Consider the following 24,488-nt stretch of genomic DNA (forward strand, 5'->3'; position numbering starts at 1 on the left):
AAGTAATAATCCTACTATCACCGCTACTGCTGCTACTAGACCCACAAGTGCCGCTCCTAACAGAACTGACTCTGCCTCTCATACCTCCCCTTCTGTCCCCCTCTGTATCTGTTTCCTTCTCCTGCTCGCTCCCTCCTTATCATTCCTTCCCTGTATGGTGGAAACTGGCGGTCCACCTCCCAGCAACGAACCCACACTCTAACCCACCACACACCCCTCCTACTCGCAAAAACTCTCGCCGGTTTCCTGTCCCCGTCGTCCCCATATCTGAGGCCAGATGCACCATGGGGGCTGGAACAAAGGATAAAATGCCTCTCATAATAGCAGCCAGGGGAACGGAGCGATGGAGAGCGGGAGGAGTGAGAGAGTGGGAGAAAGAAAAAAAAAAGGCAAGGGGCTCTGGTCTGCAAACCAGACACTCTTGCTGTGACCGTTAATAAGCTGACAGAGAGAAAGACTGTGAGAGAGGGAGAGGTAGGGGTGAGGGAAAGAAAGGGGGGAATCAAGAGAGAGGAAATAAGACAGGGAAAAGACTCAGAGATAAAGAGTGATGGAGAGACAGAGAGGAGAGAGAGAGAAGAGAAAAGCGGAGCTCCTCTATTAGGGGGAGTGAGGCTTCACCTTTGCACGACCCCTGGGTGCTATAGGGCCAGTGTTTATGGCCTGTTCATTCCCCTGCCTCCCATCACAACACAATGAGCTGCACTATTCAGCTCCGCTCAGTGCAACAATAGCTGGGCTATTTTGGCGTGACACACCACTGGTGGTACGCCTAAAGTTGGGCAGAAAACACCAAAAGACAAGCGGAAGGAAGGAAAAAGACTTGAAATTAGATTTGGCCTTGTGTAGGTCAGAGAATCCAGCGTGGTGTGAAAACTGCTGCGGGTTTGATTTCCACTGTGGGCACACATGCTTGACAGAAGCATGCACCCACGGTACACTGGATCAAACAACATGTCGGCCATGTGTTCCACCAGGACCAAAGGCTCTTAAAAGTCATATGAGGAAACTGGGTGAATTTTATTCTTTGTTGTTCTGCCTCCAATCCATTTCTCCTTGTGAGATTGCTAATGTCTGGATTAATCCTCCCGCCCCTCTCCCTCCTTCCCTGGAAAGAGTGGAACTGATTGCGACGGCGTCTGCCAAGCCCTTGCTAATGTCCTATTCTCATTACACCCGAGACACACACACACATACACCGACACACTGAGCCAAGGCAGCCGCACACAGGTGTACACGAAGCACACGTGAAATGCCCAATTAAAAGCAAGAAATTGTCTTTTTCATCAGCTGCCTTTGTTGCGTGACCAATTAGGGGATAATTTAATAACGAGCAGTGGAAAGATGCAGATTGGATATACAAAAGGTTACTCTGCGAGCTCGTTGATTTAAATTCATGTGGAGTTCTCAATTTCTGTGGCACACATACTCACACACACATCTCCTGAGCCTACCACCAATATTATATTAGTAATATGAGACACACAGAAACACACAAATGTGCACATACACACGTGTGTATATATACACGTCCTCTGCACTCACTACCAATATTACATTAGTAATCTGAGAGAATGTTCACACACATGCACAGGCCTGCACACACCTCACATTTATACACAGCTGGATGTTCCAGCATCAGGACCCGGTGGTGGATTTCAGCGCACGCCGACAGAGGTTTACATGCATATTCAAATCTGAGAGCCGCTTAAAATAACTGTGTAACCACACACTCCTCCTGCCTGCCAATCAATGTGATTTAAAAGCACTAAAAAGAAAGGGAGCTCTGACGGGTAGAATCTTGTAGCTTATCATCAGGTTGTCACTGCGCGGCGAGCATCGATTGTCTGCTGCTCAACCACAATTAACGCCTAGCCCATATATCCTTCCTACTTACTGGTGAACACACACACACACACACACACACACACACACACACACACACACACACATGCACACACACTCATGCAAACTAAAACACTGTTCTGTTGTTTATCTGAATTGTTTCTTTGGAAATAACTTCCTGACTAGTCCTGTTTCTGTTTTTGTAATTTCCACACAACTTCACCCTACACAGTATAATACTTAAAAACAAATAGGACACAGAATCAGTTGGTGTGTCCCCACGGAAACACAGTTACCAGCCATAAATCACAAGATAAGCCGTCATACAGCTTGTATGAGATAACACACACACACTATACACCCCATTCTTATGTCACACCTCGTATCCCTGTACAACTTTATTATCAGCTGTCCCAGCGCATCTCCATCTTCCTAAGTAATTAGTTATTTTATTAGAGCTCACACGTTCTCTTATGCACAGCAGGGGGTGGCAGCGCATTTGTGCGCATGTTCCTGCACGCTGCATGTGTGTATATATGTACGTGAGCGTTCTACATGTGGGTGTGTGAGGGAATTACAGTTATGAGTTTCTCCCCTTGTTCTCCTCAGTTGACGAGTTAACTCATAAATCACCTCCTTCTCCTTTCCTCCCCATGTATCTCCCTCCTTCCCATCCTCCCTCGTTCCCTCTCTCCTCTCCTCCTCAGTGTCGTTCTCAGGTCAGATGCTTCAGATTAGTTTAAATAAACTAATGCAGCTGCTTGCAGAGCTCTATTTGCATCAAACACACACACACAAATCCGCAAACGTCACTAGTTTTCCAACTGGCTTTTACTGTGTTGCACTGCATTTATAGTGTTTGTGTGGTTCGTATTTGGGCCAGTGCGGCTGCAACAGCACTGAGGAGTGAGTTTATATTTACAGGTCTTTATCAGGGGAAATTATCTCTTATCTTTCTTTAAATTTATGTTTCAAATTCTTGGCTATGATGGAGATGTAGACAGAAACGAGGAGTGGTTCCCAGTGTTTCCGGATTGTGAACACAGGTTGGGAAACACTGATTTTGGGGTATTTTCAGCTTTGAGCTGAGACATGAATTGTGCAAAACGTAACTATGAGTAAGCCGTACCTAATATTGTGCAAAGAGGCTGTATTGCCCTTAATTCGTCTGTGCAGCTTTCAACACGTACAAACACCTACATGCGTACACAGCGTTACAAACATACTTCAGCACTCATTCTGCTACATGCGCTAGCTTGTCAATGAGTAGCATAGTTTTCGCTCTTTCCCCCAAAGCTGCCCAGACCAACCAAACGTCTGCAAATAGCTATATGCTGCAGGTCCACGGTGCTCTCCCACACAAACATGCAACCTTCCCATGATGCTTTCTGTCTGCCAGTTTCCTTTTATAGAAAATGCTTTGTGCATTTGGTCTGCGGAGAAGGTGTGGTACCTTATTACCTTGGGGTTAGCTGTCGCGCTGTGACAGACATAAACACACATGCATGTTCACACACGCAGATTCGCATTAAAACAATATGAAACACATACATCTGACAAGTAAGGTTGAAGTTAGGTCATGTGGGAGTCACGTGACCAGTCTGAGCGCTGCAGGTTGTTTTCAGACAGGAGGCCTGTGTTTTGAGTCAGCAATGCACATGAATCTTAATTGGCAAGCAAACAGCTCCTGAACCATCTCCAAAAACATGCATAGCTACGCACGGACACACCCACTGATCAGTGCACACTGCTCTGCTGATCCAGCTCCTAATAACATGAGGTGGATTAGCTGGATCCAGCGCCACATATGGAGGGAAACATAAGAAAACAGTGTGAAATTTAAAAGGAGCTTTAGACTGAGAGCAGCCACGGGGTCACTTAATCCCCATTACTGCACACACATAAAATACAAGTATGTAAGCACACACACACACACACACAGTCCCTGTTGCTCCACTACCCAAGAGCCCAGTGTCCATTAAGAGAGCCATGAATCTACCACTAAAGCTGGTTTTACAGAGTGGAGCGACAGGCTGGGTAACCACACACACACACACACACACACATACACACACACACACACACACACACACACACACTCACTCACAAACTGGAGAAGAGCTCAGTGTGTTTAGTGTGTATGTGTGTGTCCATGACAACCAGGTGCCTCTCAGAGTTATAGAGAGGAAATGTTGGCCACTTGAAAAACATACATGAACTCATTGGCTCGGACTGGGCTGGCTTTGCAAATTTCACTGACTTCTAAATAGGACTTGCCAAAAGGCAAAATATAAACAGAGGGTGGGAGAGAGAGTTGAGAAAGACTGGGGCGAAAGAGGGGCAAGAAAGGGGCGAGAAAAAACAAGTTCTGAATACAAAAGACAAAGACGAGGAAAAAAAACAACGGAATAAAAGGCAGGGAGCAAGAATAAGACATCAGATGGGAGCGTGTAGCTGTCACATGTGACCTCCGCCGCTCTCTTTATCTCTGTTCCTGCTTCCCTTCACACACATTCACACAGTCTTGGACTCAGTCAGCCAGTCATCCATCAATGCCAGAGAGAGGGTATGGCTTCAAGCCTGGCTTTACCCAGAAACAACATGGCTGTCCTGTGCTGCCCACTCCACAAACACAACATTGGACAGAGTCTGTGTCCTTTAGCCTTTGGGCATGGATCGAAATGTATGTGCGTCTATGTGCAATGCTTTATGTGTGTGTGCAACTCTCAGGGAGCTCTGCTAGCAGTGTGCATGTTTTTGCATAATGTATCTGCATGTAAATACATACAGTGTGTGTGTCTGTTCACCATATGCACAAATAAATACACAAACCTAACCACGAAGAAAAAAATCTCAGTTTACACACACACACACACACACACACACACACACACACACACACAGATGACCAGTGTCACACAGAGCCAGTATTGCTGACAGGGCTTGCAGTGGGGACTGCTGCAAACACACAGTGGTTGACCTAAATCCCCCCATACTGCCCGTGTCATATCCTGTCTCTGCGCGTGTCACTTCCCCCCGCTGGCTCACAGCAGCCATCGCTGTGGGGATTGCTCTGACTGCCCAGAAACTAGCGAAGGCAGTTTTAGGACAGTTAACATCTATAGTCAGCAAACACCAAAGAAGTGGAAGTATGGAGCAGTTTCAGAAAAAACAAAACTGATGGGATAATATCTGCTGTCAGAAAGAAGAAAAACATTTTTCTTACAGATTTACATGCTTATATTTGAACATTTACTTGTTATAATAAGCAAAATAATTTCAATTTATCTTTATATACAACTATATTTTATTTTATGGCGATAAATCAGTTGTTTGTCTCTAAAATTTGAAGCACCTGATTTAGTTTATATCATCAACGGCGGCTGACAGTCGCCGCATGTGTCTGTTAGCTTCATCGTTTCATGCTTTGTCCACAAATCCTTTACACAGAACCATCACTTATCTTAATTGCGTGAAGTCAATGTCAGTCTTGTGCCCGTTAATTGCAGGAGTAGGTGTCCTATTTTTCCTAGATATTTAATTTTGGCACAAAACACTCGCTCCGTGTCCCCGCTGATTCACGTCACAACAGCGCGTTTGATCAACACCAGCGTGAGAACGACTGACTGATGGCGGCAAGTACGACAGTGGCCACGTGTGTGCTTCAACACAGACCCTGGCATTCACATTCTGCTGCCTTTCATGTTTTGGACCCCCCTCCACTACTACAAAAGAAGGTTGAAAAGCGAGGGAGAGGAGTGTGGAGAAAAGAGGAGGGAATAAAAAAAGGCAGAGAGAGAGAGAGAGGCGAATGAAGAGAAATGCAGGTTTGGCCTCGGGCGGCGTGCTGTGATGTAAGAGAAACAGAGAGAGTGAGAGGAAGAGTAAGAGAGGAAGGGGGGAGGAGAGGCGGTGTTCGGTTCACAGTGTGTCTTTGCACATGGACACCTATATATGTATAAGCACACACGCACACGTCTGCACACATCTCTATTGACACAATACTGTAAAGACGGGGTCGTGTCTACACAGGCTGAAGATTCCTGTAAGAGGCTATCGGTAGCAACAGACTTCAAACTGCGAGACCAAAATATTGTTTTTGAAATGATTTTCATGTTTTAACTCCGTGTTGAAATCTGAGGGTGAGGTCATATCGAGTGAGACGTGTGTGTTCATGTGTGTGTATGTGGTATTTGCTGTAATGTCAGGGAGTTTCAGGCTGAAGCAACCTGACAGAGCTGCAGTGTATGAAACAGGCTCTAGGGCATGGACTGAAACTGGGCCTGCTAATTCCAAAACACATACACACACACCTACACCCACACCCACACACACCTCAGACGGCTTTCCGCGAACAAGTTCCAGCATCTCTCTCTCTGTAACATGTCAACATACCGAATCATGCAAATCATCTCACTCTACCTGTTTGTCCCTCTCTCATATTATTTAAAGGATCATTGTGGTTTATCACAACTTGGGTCGGATTCACAAGTCATTTCTGAGATCTGGGGATATTTTACGACAATTTATCACAGCTTTGTCAGATGCTGGTTGGAAGCAAGCTCACAGTTTCACCAGATTTCCTAACAAATATTAATTAACCAGAGGTAAAACCAGGCGTGAGTGCTCACAAGATGTTGGTAACGACTCCTCATTGCACTGGCAAACTGTGCACACGTGCAAATAAAACAAGTACAGTAGGTCAGTTGAATGAGGCAGTTTTGGTCTATAAACTGTAAGGAATATTTATTACGGACCGTTTGGAGAATGATTTCACCGTTTGCTTTTATTGTCTATTCAAAGTATTTGGCTGACCCAGGCGTCCGTTTAAAACCTGCCTGATGATCTGACTGTTATTCTTGTCCTGCTTAACTTCTTCGTAGCTTTATTAGGCATTCCCAGAACAGTGTGTCGTTAATGTAACTGCCACAAAACAATGGCTAAGCCGCAGAAAATAAGATAAGATTCAAATGATCCCTTATTGTTGATTCCAGTATGTTTTATTAGCCTGAAAACTGCATGTACAAATTTACCAAACTGTCTTTAACATTGTAACCCCCACATAACTAGTACGTGTCACTACTCCATACATGTCCCTGTGTTCTTCATTCCTCCCACCCTGTCCCACTTCTCTCTCCTCCCCTCTGTTCTCCCTCAGCTCGTCCTCACGGAAACCCGATAAGCGGCATATATGTACGCACCACGCCGCTCCTTCCTAAGTAGCCTCAGCGTCCGTCCACTCTGCCCTCTTAAATACTACCTCTCTCCATCTCCCTCCCTTCTTCTCCCTCCCTCGCTCTCTGCCTGTCTATGCTTTTAAGACGTTCGTAAAAGGAGGTCTTATTGACAAAACAATCGCTCGGCGAGGCTTAAACACTGCCTTTAAAGGGGCATTATTAAATTGCAGGCAGGAAGGGGAGGGGCGGCCAACAAGGGAAACCTGATGACCTCGCCATCGATTTTTACATCACCAGAGCGTTAGGAGAACTTAGCAGAGAGATACTGACTGTAGCCGGAGAAAGAGAAAGAAGATGGAGAAAGACATTTTACATGTTGTGCTTTGAGCTGCTGCCCGATTCACTCGTTGACAATGTGTGGGCAGGTAACGGGTTGAACTGTTGAAGGACACTGGTGGAATAAACTGATCTTTCTGAGGCGTCTTCAGCTCCTGTGTGTGAATCTGACAGTACTGGTTTGATTTAAAACAGGATTTTTTTTTTCTTTTTTGGCTGCAAACCATAATGAGATGTTAATTAAATCTACTGCATGATATAATCCTTCATGTCTTCAGAATGTATTCAGAAATACAAACGTGAAATACAAAGTTAAATACTGGCTTCTCTTTGTGTGTTTAATTTATTACTCAGGATTTTACAGAATCATTTTGCCTCCATCTCAGTATGTTTAATGAACGTGAACACGTTTGTTGTAGGTGTATCTGTACGCCTGTGTTTAGACATTAAAAGGACGTTGTTGAGCATGTGTTTGAGTTCGTTTGAGTCTCCTGTATGGGTGTGAAACAATACACTCTTATAGCCTGTGTGTACAGACCTCACCTGTCTACGAAGTCTGTGTGTGAATGTGCTGTATAGGCTACTGTGCAGGGATGTGGTGATGTATTTGCATTTGGGTGTGTGTGTGTGTGTGTGTGTGTGCATTCTCAGTATATAATTCTGCTGTGTAAATGTGCACATGCGTCCGTCCGTCCGTCCCCACACACACACACACACACACACACATACGAGCACTTTCTCCATTCAAATTGAGATTCCCTGGTGCGGCGTATTTCTGCCAATAATTCATGAGTGATCTGCGCCCCTTGCTGGCCTTTAGCATTTTTATTTAATCTGCTGAGCCCTACCGCGTGCTCACTCATCAATAATACACACCGACATGTGTGTTAACACATCTATGGCGTGTGTGAGTGCGCAACAGAGAGTAAGAGTGTGTGGGTGTGTGAGAGAGTGTGTATATGTGAAGGGAAGCACACTGCACACATGTAAATAAAAAGATTTGGGTGTGTGTGTGTTGGAGAGAGGAAGGGAGGGTGTGTGTTCATACTGTTCTGTGCTTGAACATGTAACAGGATTGTGCTGTGTGTTTTATTTGTCAGTTGTACATATGTTTCGTTGTTGGGTCTTCCCCCATCGGGACAACAAACGCGAATGACCCGGGGTTCATCTGCGGCCACTTGACATGAATCCAGGGCCGATGGCCGGCGTATGACCGTGAAATGCGCTCCCACTAAGTGTTTTATGCTTTCTGAAGTCCTCTTTGGCTTGATGTCACAGTTGTAGACCTGATTTGGTGCAAGTGAACGCATGAGAAAGTGTGTGTGTGTGTGTGTGTGTGTGTGTGTGTGTGTGTGTGTAACTTGGAGAGACTTTAGACATGCACCCATTTGTGTGTGTGTGAGCGAGCGCGTGTTCATCAACAGCGCTGACAAACAGGATCACAGCTAGGGAAATTGACTTCACCAAATCAGTGGGTCAGGAGGTAACATCACCGGGGGTTGCTATGGAGACACCCAATGACAGGGCTTCCCAACCAGCACAACAACACGCCTGCGAAATGGCAGTTCCCCTAACGTAACCTCTCTCTGTCTCTGATTGTCTCTCCATCTATCTTTCTCTCTTCTGTCATCTTTCTTTTCCTCTCTATCTCCATCTCTCTTCTTTCTTCGTCCTTTCTTCCGTCTTTCTTTCTCTCCCTTTCTTTTCCTTCATCTCTCCGTCACCTCATCTTTTAACTTTATTGTTTTCCTTCTCAATCACCCCTCCATGCTTCAATGTACTGCTCACTTGCTCGAACAACCGTGCATGGAAATATGCCTCTGGACAAGCGTGCACACACACACACACACATACACTCACACGCACACACAAACAAACACACACTCGTATACAACAAAATGTGAGGGGGCAGCGGGATCCCAGCATGCAGGGTTTAACAGCTAATACCCCTTAGATTAACCACCCCCGGTTCCCCTCTCTTACACACACACACGCACACACATAGAACATCTTCCACAAACCAAGATTAACCTCCCACGATTTACACAGTGTGTGTTGGTCATGCACAAATACACACACGCACGCACACCTTCAGGGTGTGTTGCTATCCCCCTACCAATAAAAATGACAAACAGAATGAGAGCACAGTCAGCCTTAAGTGACCAAGCTACTGTTCATGTGACTATCTGTCTGACTCACACACACACATACACACACACACACAGAAACACACACAGCTTGGCTTTATCTCAGCTGTAAGAATTGATCCCCCATGGATTTCAGAGGGGTCACGTGATTTGATAACCTCTACAGGATTCCCTCTGGTCAGGAGGCCTTTTTCTGCCAGAGTGTGTGAGTGTGTGTGTGTGTGTGTGTGTGCGTGCGCACATTATTTTTGGCCCGGTATAAAATGAATTCTCCATAGACTGATACACCATACTCTAATCTAACGTCTGTCTGTCTCCGAGGTCTCAGATTGAACAATGGCTGGGAATAATGTTAACATCATTAGACTGCTGGTAATGGGGATTTATCATGTCTCATCTCTTTCTCTCCCTCTCTCCTTATCATCCTCTCTTTCTCTTCATCTATTTTTCACTCCGTCTGGCTCTTTAACTCGCTCTCTCTCTCCTTTCTGCTGCTCTTTGCCTCTCTGCAGTCTCCACTTTCATGCTCGTACCTAGCAACTAACTGATACTTTCAAGGATTATTTTAAGGGCCGCTCAGATCAAACGCCCCTCTGCCTGGACCCTGCCTCAGTTAGCCAGACTCCAGCCCCTTTAATTAGACATGGCTAATAACACTAAGCATGTGCTGATAGCCATCTCTCTGATAAGACTAGCCGCACAAGGACACAGGGCCCCTTTCTACCTTTTGCAGTGCTACCTAAGGTTAAAAATGCTAGTTAGCAACCTTATTTTATGGCACTGGCTGGTCACGTTTGTGCCCAATTAACAAGCTAGTTGGCACTTACGGAGCATTAATTTGCAAAGGCAGGATAGTGATCAGGCTGAGCACTTCTAATCTACGCTCCTCGCTAACAAGGACAACTTCAAATGCTAAATGCATAATGAAAAAAGTGCTAAATAATTATGTATTAAAGGATATATGGTTTGTGGACACCAGATAAAATAATTTTTAACAGAATACTGAGCAGTAGATAATGAGCAACTGCTGCTGTCACAAAGTAACTGAACTCTGAATCTGGAGTACAAATCTGTCATTGTCACCTGTGGAAAGTGCACAACTAACCGTCTCTGAAAAGGGCAAAATTACCTTTAAGCTAGCTTCAAGGACAATATGGTGCATAAACTGGGATAAATGCTAAACGAGGTGTTCATCGACGGATAAAAACAAATGTTAATCACTGTACAAGGTGCTACAAAAAGCCACACACACCAAAATAAGTCAAAGTAAACCATATAATTACTCTCAGAGCTACCACTTTTTCGGTAATCATTCTTGTATGGCTGGAAAAACATCCAATAAAATCATCCAACTTGCATGTTGGGTGATTTTATTGGATGTTTTCAGATGGTAGTTTGACTCTTAATTAACATGGACGCTCATGTTTGGGCTGAGTTAGGCTGTTGGTTTGGAAAATCACTCCAGGCCATATCTCTTTAGATGGATTGATCTAGGTGAGGATGATTCGGTAAGTGGTGTGAGTGTGTTTCTGTGTGTGCGTAGGACGAAAATAGGGGTGGAGTGCAGGCATTAATTCCGATCATTAAGAACTTGGATAGCCTCGGGGTGCAAACCCCTGAAATCGACTGCATGTAAACTCTGAAACGACTTACCAGTTGTTCACTTGTAGGATGGTGAGGCCTGTGTCTTGCGCCAGCTGTTTCTTCTGTTCTTCTGACGGGTAGGGATGCTGCAGGAGAGGAGGACAACACGTATGTGAAAAGGCTGACCACAAATTGTTTAATGAAGCTTCTTGTCGTTGGGAAAAAAGGGTCTGATGTGCCTTTTAGTAAAAGAAAAGTTCTTGTAGGGCACAGGTTACGCACACACACAGACACACACAGAATCACACAGCATAATGAGAGGTAGAAAATGAGACGTGTGCTCATGCTCGTTGGTGCGTAGGTGTCAGTATGTGCCTGCGCGTGTGTGTGTGTGTCTATCTGGATGTATACTGTAAGTATGTGTGTGTGTGCACGTTAACGTGCCTCTCTCCCCCCGATCATTAATGGAATATGAAATCTTGTAATTAATGGCAGCCAAAAAGGCAAGCCAATTAGAAAGTTAAGTGAAGTGGAGAACCAGCTCTGGTAATTAGGCAGCCTCTTACACAAATATATTCGCGTCGACGGCCCCCCTTTCACCCTGCTGCATATGTAATCAGTGAGCGGGGAATATGTAACGTTAACCCGATGGAATACAGACAAGAGAATGTAAAATCTCTTGTCTTTATTGCTGCTGTTTGCTTTTATCCTTATAGCAGTTGGTGCAGTAACACGGCTCTGTTAAGTTTGCCACTTTGCTGCACTCAGTGTAAGAAATCTTCTGTATGGGAAGCCTTCTAGGTTTTATCCTTTTGAACAGCAGCTCAAAACAGGAACAGGATTTTCAGTCTTTAAAGCTTAAACACATCAGGCGGTGAGAGGTTTTCACACAGACGATTAAACTTTTATTTATCTATTGCCTGAACTCTCTTAATTCTTTTTAATCAGCATTATCTTGACATTAGAGGTGGACACTGTTTTGGAAATGTGGATATATTACTTCGCCTTACTCTGAGATTTTTTTGTATGTATCTGAAGGCTCATAAATATGACGCATGAATGCACGACGGACAGCAGCTCAATTGTGGGGATGATAACCCAAACAAACTTTAAGCCCAGTGTTTAAATACAAACGACCGACTGCACCCGCTCGTCCCGAAGCCGGCTGAGAACAGTTAAAGTCGAGCCACCTGTTTAAATATATAGAATGAATAAATTGGATAAATGTGAACTCCGGGAGTGTGTTGATTTATATTAGAGTTGGGGTGGGGGGGGTATCACAGTTGCACAGAGCCTTGTTCGTGGAGGACAATGTGCTGTTCATGACCAGGACAAGACATGGACTGTGCTGAACACCATAGGCAGGCCATAAAAGAGGAGGAGAGGAGGGAGGAGCAGCGGAGCGGGGGAGAGAATAGATGTTGAAAGCAAAGCACAAACTGGAAACTATGCATGTACCAAAAATGCTATGTATACATTTAGGAAAGGAAGAAGAGGTACATAAATAAGCAATTAAAGACCACTGGATGATCTATTCTGCAAAGAGTTCTCATGTTGGCAACCAGAGCTGCGATCACGGAGTGCGCAGGGATTTTTGTCACATCACCGTTAAATTAAAAAACTATGTTGTTCGCTTCTTTCTCCATGATTTCCATATCAATTCAAACAATTGATCGTAAAAGAAAAACACAATTTAGGCTTCTTTTACTTCCTTGAAAACACGCCAAGACACCACTCATCTTGTAGCAGTAGCCGCACACACACATTTAAACCCGAGCAATACCCAAAATTCCCCTTCATCTGTTTTTCTTACATAAAACTTGCAGAACAACAACAAAATAAGGGAGTGGCAGCGTGTGTGTTTTCGCTGTTCAGCGCCAACACAAAATCATTTTTCGGGGACTAGAGTTTATATATTTAAATGATAGTAACATCCATCTTTTATTCAGTTATCCTTTCGTGCTAGTGACTAACAGTAGGCGCCACACTTATGGCTACTGTTTAATATATCGAGTATGTCTAACAAGAACACACATGCACACACACTCAACAGTCAATCAGACGTGCAAAATCAGTGTGGCGCCAGTGTTTTCATTTTTTCATCACAGTTTTTTCAGCGCATAATGAACAGGATTGTGTTTAATGCCGGGACAAGCCAGCAGAGAGAGGAGAGGGTGATTTTTCTCAGCCTTCTCTTGTCCATGTGATTGGTTGTGGTGAATGGGAACACAAGGAGGCTAATTTCATGCGCTAAGTTATAATTGCATTGTCGCCTCTGGCCAAATTTGTGTCCACTTCTTTCCTCTAACCATTTCTGTGCTCCTTTATGTGTATGTGTGTGTGCGCACATGCATGTGAACAGTCTGTCCATTCATATATTGTGTATGTGTGTGTGCACAAGACGTCCTCCATACTGTAGACTGATCAGATATAAGATTTAAAATAACTGGAAATCTGGGGCGCCACTCGCCTGCTCGCGTGTGTAGAAAGTGAGAAAATATTCTTTAGGGCTTGTGTCATCTGATGTTTTGACGCATTGAGCACTTTACATATAGACACCACACACACACACACACACACACGCTCACTGCGGACATGCCGAAGCTAATCATGTGAATATGTCTTTTAAGTCTTTCTCCTCAACAAACAAAACTGATTGAACATGAAAACATCAATGTGTCCATTCTACGTGTCATAGATCAGTGGAGGCAGGAGTGTGTGCCTCGTGATATCGGGGGGCTGTGGCCACGCCAGGGGACACAGTACAGCACAAATACACCCTGTTTCAGCGCTTCCCTCCCTCTAGCTTCCCAGCACACACACTGACACTGATATACACAACTAGTCACACAGACACGCACGCAATCTCAGACAGCAGCACTGGGAGAAAAATGTGCTTGGCTGCATGAGTGTGCTCTGTTCGACAGTCATCCTGCCAGGGGTGGAATGTAACCGAGTAGATTTACTCAAGTAGGGAAACAAGTACAATTTTGAGGTGCTTGTATTTATAATATGATTAATAGTTACATAAAAAACAAAATAAATTGGTACAATATGAAAATGTAGTTTACACATTAAAGGGCCAGTGTGTAGGATTCAGGGGGATGTATTGGCAGAAACTGAATATAATCAGTAAGTTTTCTTTAGTGTATAATCACCTGAAAATAAGAATCATTGTGCTTTTGTTGCTATAGAATGAGCCGTTTATATCTACATAGGAAGCGGGACCTCGTCCACAGAGATATTGCTCTGCCATGTTTCTACAGAAAGCCAGAATGGACAAACTAAACACTGGCTCTAGATAAGGCCATCTGAGGTTTTGCGTAGGCCATATAGTTAGCGAGCCCCTCCAGGATGAGCTTAGTCTCGCCACCAGACAATCAGTGATCTCCGCCTTCTGATAGTCTGGGGACACTCCTTTCTAAAGTGTGTTTAACACACCAGAGAAAACGGCCGGCAACAAAGCAACACCTCTTGCATTTTTGAGAAGGACACACCCTCCCGGAAATGTGCGCTCCCCCTTTTCTCGTCCGCAAGGAAACAAACACACAGAGAGCTTGAAAATGGATGCCGAGAGATTTAACTCCGTTTTATCAAGTGTGTGCTCAGTCCACAAGATTGTGGAAATGAAAGACTTACAGCGACTTTGTTTAAAACTTTTAACGCAATCAAGAGTTCAGCGAGCCACCGAAGGACCGCCCTGAGGATTTACTATTGGTTCTGCAACGTAGGGAATTTTTTTAAACTCTGAAATTGTATCCGCCCATCTAAACACAAAATCAGGGAGAAAGTCATCAGTCTTTAGTGAAGCAAAGTGTCTTAAGACTGACTTGTGAGTCTAGGATGAGCTGAACAGCATCAGTAAAACACTGATTTTTAAAGTGAAACTGCTTTATTCAGTGTTTTTACATGTTTAAATCACTGGGTTCATTTGTTTAGAACAGGAAGAGACCTCTGTGGATAATTCAGCTACCAGTAAAAACCTCCTGAACGTCTGGTTCTTAAGTTAGCAGAGACAAAAGGGGAGCACACATTAGCAGCACTGATTTCTAATGTAAAACTGCTTTATTCAATGTTTTTACCGGTTTCAATCACCTGGTCTGTTTGTTTTGAAGAGGACACCTCTGCCAATAATTCAGCTCCCAGTAAAAACCTCCTGAACAATCAGCACTAAAGGATTCTAACCAGGAGTTTGCACTTGGCACACAGGGGAGGTTTTAGCTGGTTACAATCTGCGATCCTCACTGGTAGATGCCACTAAATCCAACACACTGCTCCTTTAACGCCACTCCATTTTGCTGAGAGCATAACTTTCACTAAGATAAAAATGCGAGCGCAGGACTTATACTTGTAATTGAGTGTTTTCACATTGCGGCGCTGCTATTTATACCGAAGGATCTGAAAACATCATCCACCACTGCATTCTGTCCTGATACAAACCTCCTACATGTGCAACATGTGCCAGAGTTTTACCATACAAAATAACACACTTAATGGAAGAGTTACCAGAAGGAGATGGACTGAAATCCAGTACATCAAAACTGTTTTTGTCCTCCTTCTCCCCCCCCGAAACCACCAAATTAGCTCCTATCTGTCAAAACACTGTGATTTAGTTTCTCGCTCAGCAACAAGTCGCCCAGTTTTAATATTGTCTGTGAGTGATTCTGGTGTCTTAATGGTCTTTGGCAGTGGCTCAGCGGGTGGAGAGAGCGAGAGAGAGACCTTTAGTGAGTAAAGCAATAACATGTTCTTTAAAAGAGCAGATGGAAAGTTTCGGCGCATCCTTCCCTCCCTTCCCTCTTCCCTCCGCCTATCTTAATGATATGTCTTCTCCAAATATACAACTCCTTTCATGAGAATTTCCACCCCGCTCGCCGCTCTCTGCTGGGCTCTGAGCATGTGGGTGCCAGGAGGGGTGTGTGTGTGTTTTCACTCCTCTCTTCTGTGTGTCTTATCAGTCCGTGTGTGTGTGTGTATGCGTGGGTGTGTGCGTGCATGTCTGTGGTGTTGTGGAGTCAAAGATTTTGGTTGTGTGTTTCTATGTGTGCTCTCATTTGAGCCACTGAGCTTGCTGGGCCTACAAGTTCAGCTGTGCCTGCTCGTGTGTGTGTGTGTGTGTGTGTGTGTGTGTGTGTGTGTGAGAGAGAGAGAGTGAGTAACAGAGCATCAGTAACATCTCCTCCCTGTCTGACTGTCTTCCTCTCTGACCCCCTCAGACAAGAACAAGAGAGGGATAGATGGACTGAGAGGAGAAGGAAGGAGAGGAAGAGGGAAGAAGGAGGCAGGGGAGGAGACATGGAAATGGATATCTGGAGCCCCGGGGGTTTAACAAAGAGATAAGAGCATAAATATTCTGCAATACTTACTCCCCCTGTCCCATGTCTAACCCAGGAGAAAACTATTTTGGGCAGATCAGTAAAAAACGTCCACCATTACAGTTACCAGTGATCCAAATTACTTGATTACTTACTTGATAAATTATACATTAATGATAATAATAATGATGCCGAACAATAAGGCCCAACAAAACAAGACAACATTGAGTATAAATAAATACAAATACAAGAAATTAAGGCCATAAAAAGACAAAATAACTTAAAAGCAAGTCACTGATTCTGCAACCCACTTCTCCTCCAGCAGGTCGGCCCAAAGTCGAGGGGCCCCGATGACAAAAGCACGGTCACCTTTAGATTTAAGCCTCGACTTTGGAGCAGCCAGGAAGGCCCCACCTGAGGATCTAAGGCTGCGAACCGGCTCATATGGGGTCAACATTTCTGCTCCATAGCTTGGGGCCAGACTGAGACGTGCTTTAAAAAGTGATCAGTAAAATCTTAGAATAAATTCTAAATCGAACAGGGAGCGGATGGAGAGAAGCCAGGATTGGGATGATGTGATCTCGTCTGTTCAAACCACTGAGAAGCTGTGAGAACTGCTGCATTCTGAGCAGCCAAGTCACCAGGAAGAAATGTTGGCACTGTACGTTTCTTCAAACCAGCATACGTGTCATATCAAAGTTTTTAAAGTGACATAGTATATGACTTTGTCATCGGGAGGTGAAGGGGATGGTAGATGTCGTCATACATAGGCAAGACACCTGCCAAGCTGCACACCACTGTTCGAGACCAACAAACAACAAACCAGTTGTTTTTCAGTGACTCATCGCTGAGTCTTCCAGTGGTTTTTTTAAGCCACCATATGTAAGTGTTTCTCAGCGACCCGTCACTGTGTTGCCTCCGTAGATGGGGCCACAAAAAGCAGTTGTTTTTTTACCAAGACACTGCTGCATTTTCAGCAGCTTTTTAGCCACCAAACTGGGTATTAACATCTTTTCCTAACCAGAAACCAAGTGAATTTGTGCCTGAACCTAACCACACATTAACCACATCGTTGTAGAAACATGAAGTTTCAGTGTATCCACTAAATAATGACATGCAAATGTAATGGTTTGCAGAAATGTACAATGCCAACATTCATCCTGGCAGCTGGGTTGCTCTGAGCAGTGTGAGAGCATCAGTTTAGTGAGATGGTTCTTATTAGCTTTACACAGTAGATGATATGTGGTTGAGATCATTTCAATTTAATCTAATCTTGTGTGGATTTTGGTGGGAGAAAATGCAAACATGACTTATAGAAATAAAACTGCAATACAAAGAAAAAATTGCTGAGTAATGACACCATCGTACCTGACCTGAGCCTCACACTATCCGCACCGTTATGTTTCTGACTTCCTGTTCTGCTTGTCTGTTTTCTGTCTGAGAAACCTGAAGCTGGGATGGCTCACTTGGTGCCATGCACAGGGACACTTTGACAAGACACATGGCGATTGTGTCAACTGAACCTTTGACCTTTACAGAACAAACTGTCCAAACAATATCTCAGTCTCATCTGTCAGCGCAATAACTCACCAAAATATTTACAGACATGAAAAAGTACCGACTTCCCAAAGGTCACGGCTCTCTAATTCTTATTTTTGTGACTTGTAAACTGTATAAAGCCTCACCTTAGTCTCTTAGGAGCGATGAGAGGGGGGAAGGAAAAGAGAGAGTCTGAGTCACTCTTTTGTTGGGGATGACTCCACTTCATCACGAGGGGAGGGCTATTTTAGAAATGTCTTTTATCTTGCTGCTGTTCTGCCTTCATCTCGCCTCCTCAGCATTTCCTTGCCTATTCTCTCCCTCTCCGGCTGACTCTTACCCTCGCTGCTGCAAATACTTTGACTTTCTCCTTTTAATTTGGCTTTGGCTCAAAAATAAGGCATCTGCTCTTTAAATATGGCATACACATTCACAGAACTCTAGTAAAATTCAACCTCAACACAATTTTCTGTTTTGGCATCTGAATGCTGGATTTGTTTCCTATAAATGTCAAATATTTTTGTGTAAATTTAAATAGTTTTGGTCTTAAAATAAACTGCTTTTTAAATGATAGCCTACATTTAACCTTTACATCCTAACGTGTGTGATTCCATCTTTGTTAACCAGTTCACTGCAGCCACCGTCTTCTCAGTCCTGTTTCTTCTTTAGCCATTAATGTTATCATTGCATATATTTCTATTTAAAGCCGTGCTTCCTGAGCCTCCATGCATCCCATTAAAAAGGCTTGACACGCCACATTAGCTTTATAAAACTGCGACCATGAAACAGGATGGAGGGAGGAATAAGAGAGAGGAAAATCATATGTTGTCACAGTCATGTGACATGCCTCAAAAAGAGGCCATGACACTGCACAATCTGTGGATAACAGACGCGGGTCAATGGTATTTTGAGTAAGCTTACTTTACCACCAGATGGTTGGGGTTCGCCACGAGGCACAAGGATGCCAGAAAATGCAATGAATCACAGTAAACAACTTGTCAATGTGCAACAATTTATTTTAGAGTCCTCCTCCTCTGTTATCAGTCAGATACTTTTAGCTACTTTTTTCAGCTGAAGAAGCTCGACAACCTGAAACACTGAGCAGGTTACGGCAACTACCAACAACATTATGCATGGTTATTGACTTGCATGGGCCAGTTGAGGTAAAAGTGAAAAGCCTTGACTTGGCCAGGTCTGTTCCCTTCACTGTTCCCAGGTCAAATCTCCGTGGAAACCGAGCTGCCCATCAGGAATGCCTGACGGCTAATCCGGGGGCCTTTTTGGCTAGAAGGGCATCAGAGTATCATACCAAACTGTCTCTCTCTCTCTCTCTCACACACACACACACACACACACATTCACCAGCACAGTTTACTGGAAGTGTAGCCTTGCTGCTGCCAGACGTGTATGAGATTACCTTAAATATTTGGGGAGGCAAGCACATTGTTATGCTAACAACAAATGCCCAGAACCCTGAGCACAAGCAGACTTTAAAACAAGCGTTCCAAACCGTAAGCCTGTTGTATCTCATACAGCAAGCTTCCAATTTCTAAAATTTCTTGCTCATTCAGGGGAAGTTTCATCCTGTGTGTGTGTGCTCACGCTGCGCCGAGAGAGCTACGCCATTTCAAATTCCTTTCTGTGTAGGTGGCATCGACTGACATCCCTTTGACTTCATTAGGGAGTAGGGACCCAGCAACAAAGCTGGCTCTGGGAGAAAGGGGGGATTAAAGAAAAAAAGAAAAGAGAGTGAGAGTGAACAAAACAACAACAGAAAAAAAACAAAGCACCCCTAACCTAATTTCCTCTGATTCGGGCTGCTCTGATGCAAAAAAACAAAACAGAGCAAAAACAGGTCTTTTGAGAGACTCAAAATGAACCAACCACAGGATGAGAGTTTCAGAGTGCCCTCTGCAAAGTCTACGCAAAATAAACGCCCCCCCGTCTTAGCGCTGTAAAGCCAGAAAAAAAGCAGAAACAGCCTCTTTTATGGCGATGGACTACGGTAAACCAACTCAAAGCTTGTACCATGAATAATTCACCACCGCTTTTTTTTTTTGTTTTTGTTAGAAACCCCGATATATGCACCAAAGATGGGCAAAGAAGCCCCCTTTCAAACTGTTTTTGTCATCAAATCTCTCCATCTCTTCTGAAGATAAAGAATATTGAGTAAAAAAAAACAGATGTTCTTGGGCTTTTCATTTATTAATGAGCATTTTCCCTCTCAAAAAACAGCTTTTGTTGATTTAGGGAAATCTCACAACGCTCTTGCCTATGGGAATGAGATAAATCTAGTTAGCTGGTGAGGCAAAGGGTGAAAAGTATGTCATTAAAGCTCTAGTACAAAGTGGATTAGACAATGTACAGCATTACCAGCTTCTTCACTATGATAATTGATGATTAGCATCATGCATCGCTTTTCTAAAACTCTCAGGGCACATAGCATAATGCAGGGCGGCAGTCAGTGCTGTAGCTGTCCCTGCTGCGCTGCAGGGTGTGAACAATGATCCGACTGCTTTACAGTTGGGTGGGTCTCTAGCCTATATGTATACTGAAGCTTATAGCATGTATGCACATGACCAAGTCTCAAGTCTTAACAAAGTGCTGTATTGTAGTGCTTCATATGGAATGTAAAGGGTGAGGTCTGTTGATTCTGAAGGAAAGCATCTTATATTGTGTGCTGTATGTGCGCTGTCTGGTTGTTTTCACTGAGAGCGAGGGCGTGCTTCATTAGTCCTCCCCATTCCAGCTCAGGGGAGGCTAAATTTATTAAGGGGGCCGGATGTTGCACAACACCTGCTGCTGTGCTTCCCTCTGTGCAATAAAGGGAAGGGGGTGCAACATGCTAGCTAGTGCTAGTGGTAAGCGCTGCTCGTTGGACTGAGGCTGATGAGCTGGGGCTAATTCAGGGGGTGATTATGTAGTTTGCTGGACCACTAAACCTCTTTAAGCCCGTAATTACTGCCTATTTGAGCGAGGGGAGGCACTCCAAAGCAATCGGTACTTGCACCAAGCGGCGCAGTGAACGGCAGCCACAGCTGGAGGTGGGCCGCCTCAGGGCTGCCTGAGATGGAGGGGGTGTGTAAATGGGGAGTAGGAGGGATCCACAAAGCCTCATCCCAGTCAGGTACTACGGAAGGCTGAGAGAAAGCAGCGGGATGCCCCTCCAAGCAACAGCATGCTAGCTCCAAGCTACAGTGCTTGGAGCTAGCATTCTAGCAGTGTTCTCTAAGCTTAAAAACAAATGTTCTCTTGTTGCACACAGTCACAGTGAGAGGAGCTCGTTACACGGGGCAGAGAAACAAAGTGCTATTACGAGAGAGTTCAGAGCAACAAAACAAAAACTATTAAAAGAGTAGACTTCCTAACCACATAAACTCTTCTAACTAAATTGAGCTTGGAGGTAAGTGAGGAGGAGGGGAGGGGGGTATGTCATTGTGATGAGAAACTAAAAGGCTTTTTTTAGACTCAGTGCCTGTGACATACAAGTGGGAATCAGATTGTCAGATTGCACCTCGACCATGGGGGAATCCATTTCATTTCACCTGACTTTCAAGGAAATTTGACTTTACGTAATGCCACTGAAATCTGATCTCTCAGAGGAAGCAATTTGGGGACCACAGTACATTCTAATAACCCTGGCGATATTATTATGTTATTATCATAATTACCCTTTTGCCCCCGACGTTTTAATTAGAAACTCACCGTTGGCCCCTAGGGGGGTGAAACGAACCTGGGTTGGGGGAATGCTGAAACTAGGTAAGGGTACTTCACAATTGCTCCCTTATGCTCTTTCCAGTGGCGAATATAAGAGGCAGGGAGGACGCAGCCAGTGCCATTGAAAGATGAAGCTTTCTCCCTCTTCCTCCTCTGTCTTACTTTGACATCTCTGTCATTCAAAGTACAGCTACACCCCTCCCTCCTCCCTCATTCCTCATTCCTGTATCTCCCTATCTGTCTCACCCGTCTCCGCCCCCCTCCATCCCTCTGTTCTATATTTAGCATTTTGCTTAACTATCTCATGCCGCCTCCTTTTCTCCCCTCTTTTCTCCCACCTCCGCTTAACTCCCCTCTTACCATTACCTCTCATCTTTTCCTTCCATTTTAATATCCTCGCCACCCTTTCTTCACAGCCAAATGCATCCCTCCATCGCCCTCCTCTGCTTCCTCTCTCCCACCTCGTCTTCAGCAGCGGAGGGCCTTCTCCATCAGTGCACCACTTTTACAAATCAATGACTTAATCTGTCGTAACAAACAAGTGAGCAGCACCCTCAGCCCTGTTCGCTTCCCCCCGCCATCGCTAACGCTACAGCAGCACGCCTCAGAGAGAATGGAAGAAAGCTGACAAATATGCAATGTGAAATACGGATAGTGGAGAGAGTGTGTTGGAAGACAGAAGAATTAAGAAAGAGGATTTAGGAGAAATAAGCATTTTTTAAAGAGGGAGAAGAAGTAGAAGGAAGACATGACTGTGAAAAGTGAGAAAAATTAAAGTGTGTGTGCGTTGGCGTGCACCACATCTCCTCACCAACCCCTCAGCTCTGTCAGACTCCTCTACCATGAGTTATTGCCTGTCTGCATTCACCACCTGGTTCACTAGCTATGATTTCTCTCACTCCACTGGACACACACACAAATGCACACATCCTGACACACAAATACACACATTCGTCCACATACATACTTGTGTGTGTGTGTCAGATGCATACAAACACACACACCTGACCACCGTGCTCCACAGGGGCACCTTGGGTCAGTTGTCCAAGTGTAAACACACACTACCAGCCTATGGCTATACCCTCCATGCCACCTGCCTCTGGTGCAACATGAGCCTTACGCTGTTTCATGCAGAAAACTTCAATCATAACATTATGAGACAAGTAGGTGTAAAATGATGAGTTATGGATAGATATCACAAGATATCTCATCTATAAATCATAGCTCTCTCCCGATGCCTTTGAAACTGCGCAAGTGCACCAATATTGCTATGATATCATGGTTCAAGGCCATTAAAATGTAAGGCAGCTGTACATTAGAGGAAAATTGAGTGAGAGGGAGTCATGGAAGAAAAGAGTGGAGGGAAAGAGAAGTCAGAGAGGCAGAAGGCATGCATAAAAGATAGGAAACCCTTATGGTTTTTCAGAAAGAAGTGTTTTGTCTGAGAGGGAGCCAGAGACAGGGTGTAGGGGAAAGAGAGCGGGGTTCACGCTTGGGAGAGAATACAAGTGGGAGGAACTGAATTGATAAATTAGTTCAGCCAACGCGCAAACTGATTACCACGACGGCAAAGCCACAGGATCCATCGTGCACACGCATGGAATGAGACACAAAGGCACGCACACACCCATACACTGCACGTACAAAAGAGACATGAAGCTGACACATACAAATAATAGCACAACTGCATATGCAATCACACACAGATGCGCGCACACACACACACACACACACACACACACACAAATGTATCTAGGGCAGGCGGCTGCAGTTGCTGTAAGTAAAAGGTATTGAGCTGCTGACTCCAGCCAGAAAAGATCCCACAATCCTCTGGATCACCAAACACAGCCTAATGGATAACGGCTAACAGCTAGCGCTAATGTGATTTCACACTTAGCAGATTTAATATATCACTGGCTGAACAAAATCATGCTACGCACAGAAGCTATGCTAAACTCTGTTTCTTGAAGGGTGCTGAACATTTTACTGCCAAAGTTTTATTTAAGGAGTTTTAAACAAAAAAAGGAAGTGGCCTATCGTGGAGGTAATGTGTTTGCTTACAGTGAGAATGAGAGGCTAAACTGCTAGCATTGCTAATCTCAAAGTGTTGGACAGAATCATTCCATCAAGCCAACCACAGACTTATGACAATATTTTTCCCTGACTCTTCCACACGTCAACTTGCCACTCACTCTCCAATAAATACCACAGTGATGGTGGGGAACTCCACACCCCACCCAGGCACTGACATCACTGCTGCGGGCCTATGCAGAAGCGTCCATGTGAGTGTGTGTGTATGTTTGCATCTGAGTGTCTCTGCGTGTGTCTGACGGCTGAGAGTGTCCTCGGATTTGCAAATCATTGTAAAATGATTAGTGGGTACCAAACCAAGAACGATTTCACACATCCAAGTTATTGGGCCTTTGTCCACTCTGAAGACGTACATACTCACACTCACACACACACACTATAACACACAGCTGATAATGAAAAATAGAACTAGTGTGAAACACAGCTTCAGCATGAAGCCATCAATCACTCAGACGTTCAACAATGAAACCACACACTGAACTGTTTCATAGTTTCCCAACTATGAAATTATATGAGCGCTGGGGGGAGGGGAGCGGGAGAGAAGACGGATGGTAAAGCATAAAGAAGAGGAAGACGGAGATGATGGTAATTGAGAAATTAAAGAGTGAGATTAAATATCCTCTCACCTTGATGTTTATTCATTTAAACATGTTACTTTTAAAACATTAAAAAATAAACACCACTGAGCTTTTATGGAGCAAATCACTGGGCCAGTAACGTCTAAGAACAATTTGTAT

The 24,488-nt window shown here is 44.3% G+C and overlaps 1 protein-coding gene across 1 annotated transcript in view; it reads right to left on the bottom strand.

Moving 5' to 3' along the window:
• Positions 1–24,488, bottom strand: part of meis1b (Meis homeobox 1 b) — a 91,599-nt gene that overhangs the window by 17,934 nt on the left and 49,177 nt on the right. The window contains exon 9 of the mRNA XM_049599984.1: positions 11,159–11,235. Coding sequence (XP_049455941.1) covers positions 11,159–11,235 — 77 coding nt within the window. The remainder of the gene's footprint in view (positions 1–11,158; positions 11,236–24,488) is intronic.

Source organism: Epinephelus fuscoguttatus, linkage group LG16 (assembly GCF_011397635.1).
Source record: "Epinephelus fuscoguttatus linkage group LG16, E.fuscoguttatus.final_Chr_v1".
NCBI lineage: Eukaryota > Metazoa > Chordata > Actinopteri > Perciformes > Serranidae > Epinephelus > Epinephelus fuscoguttatus.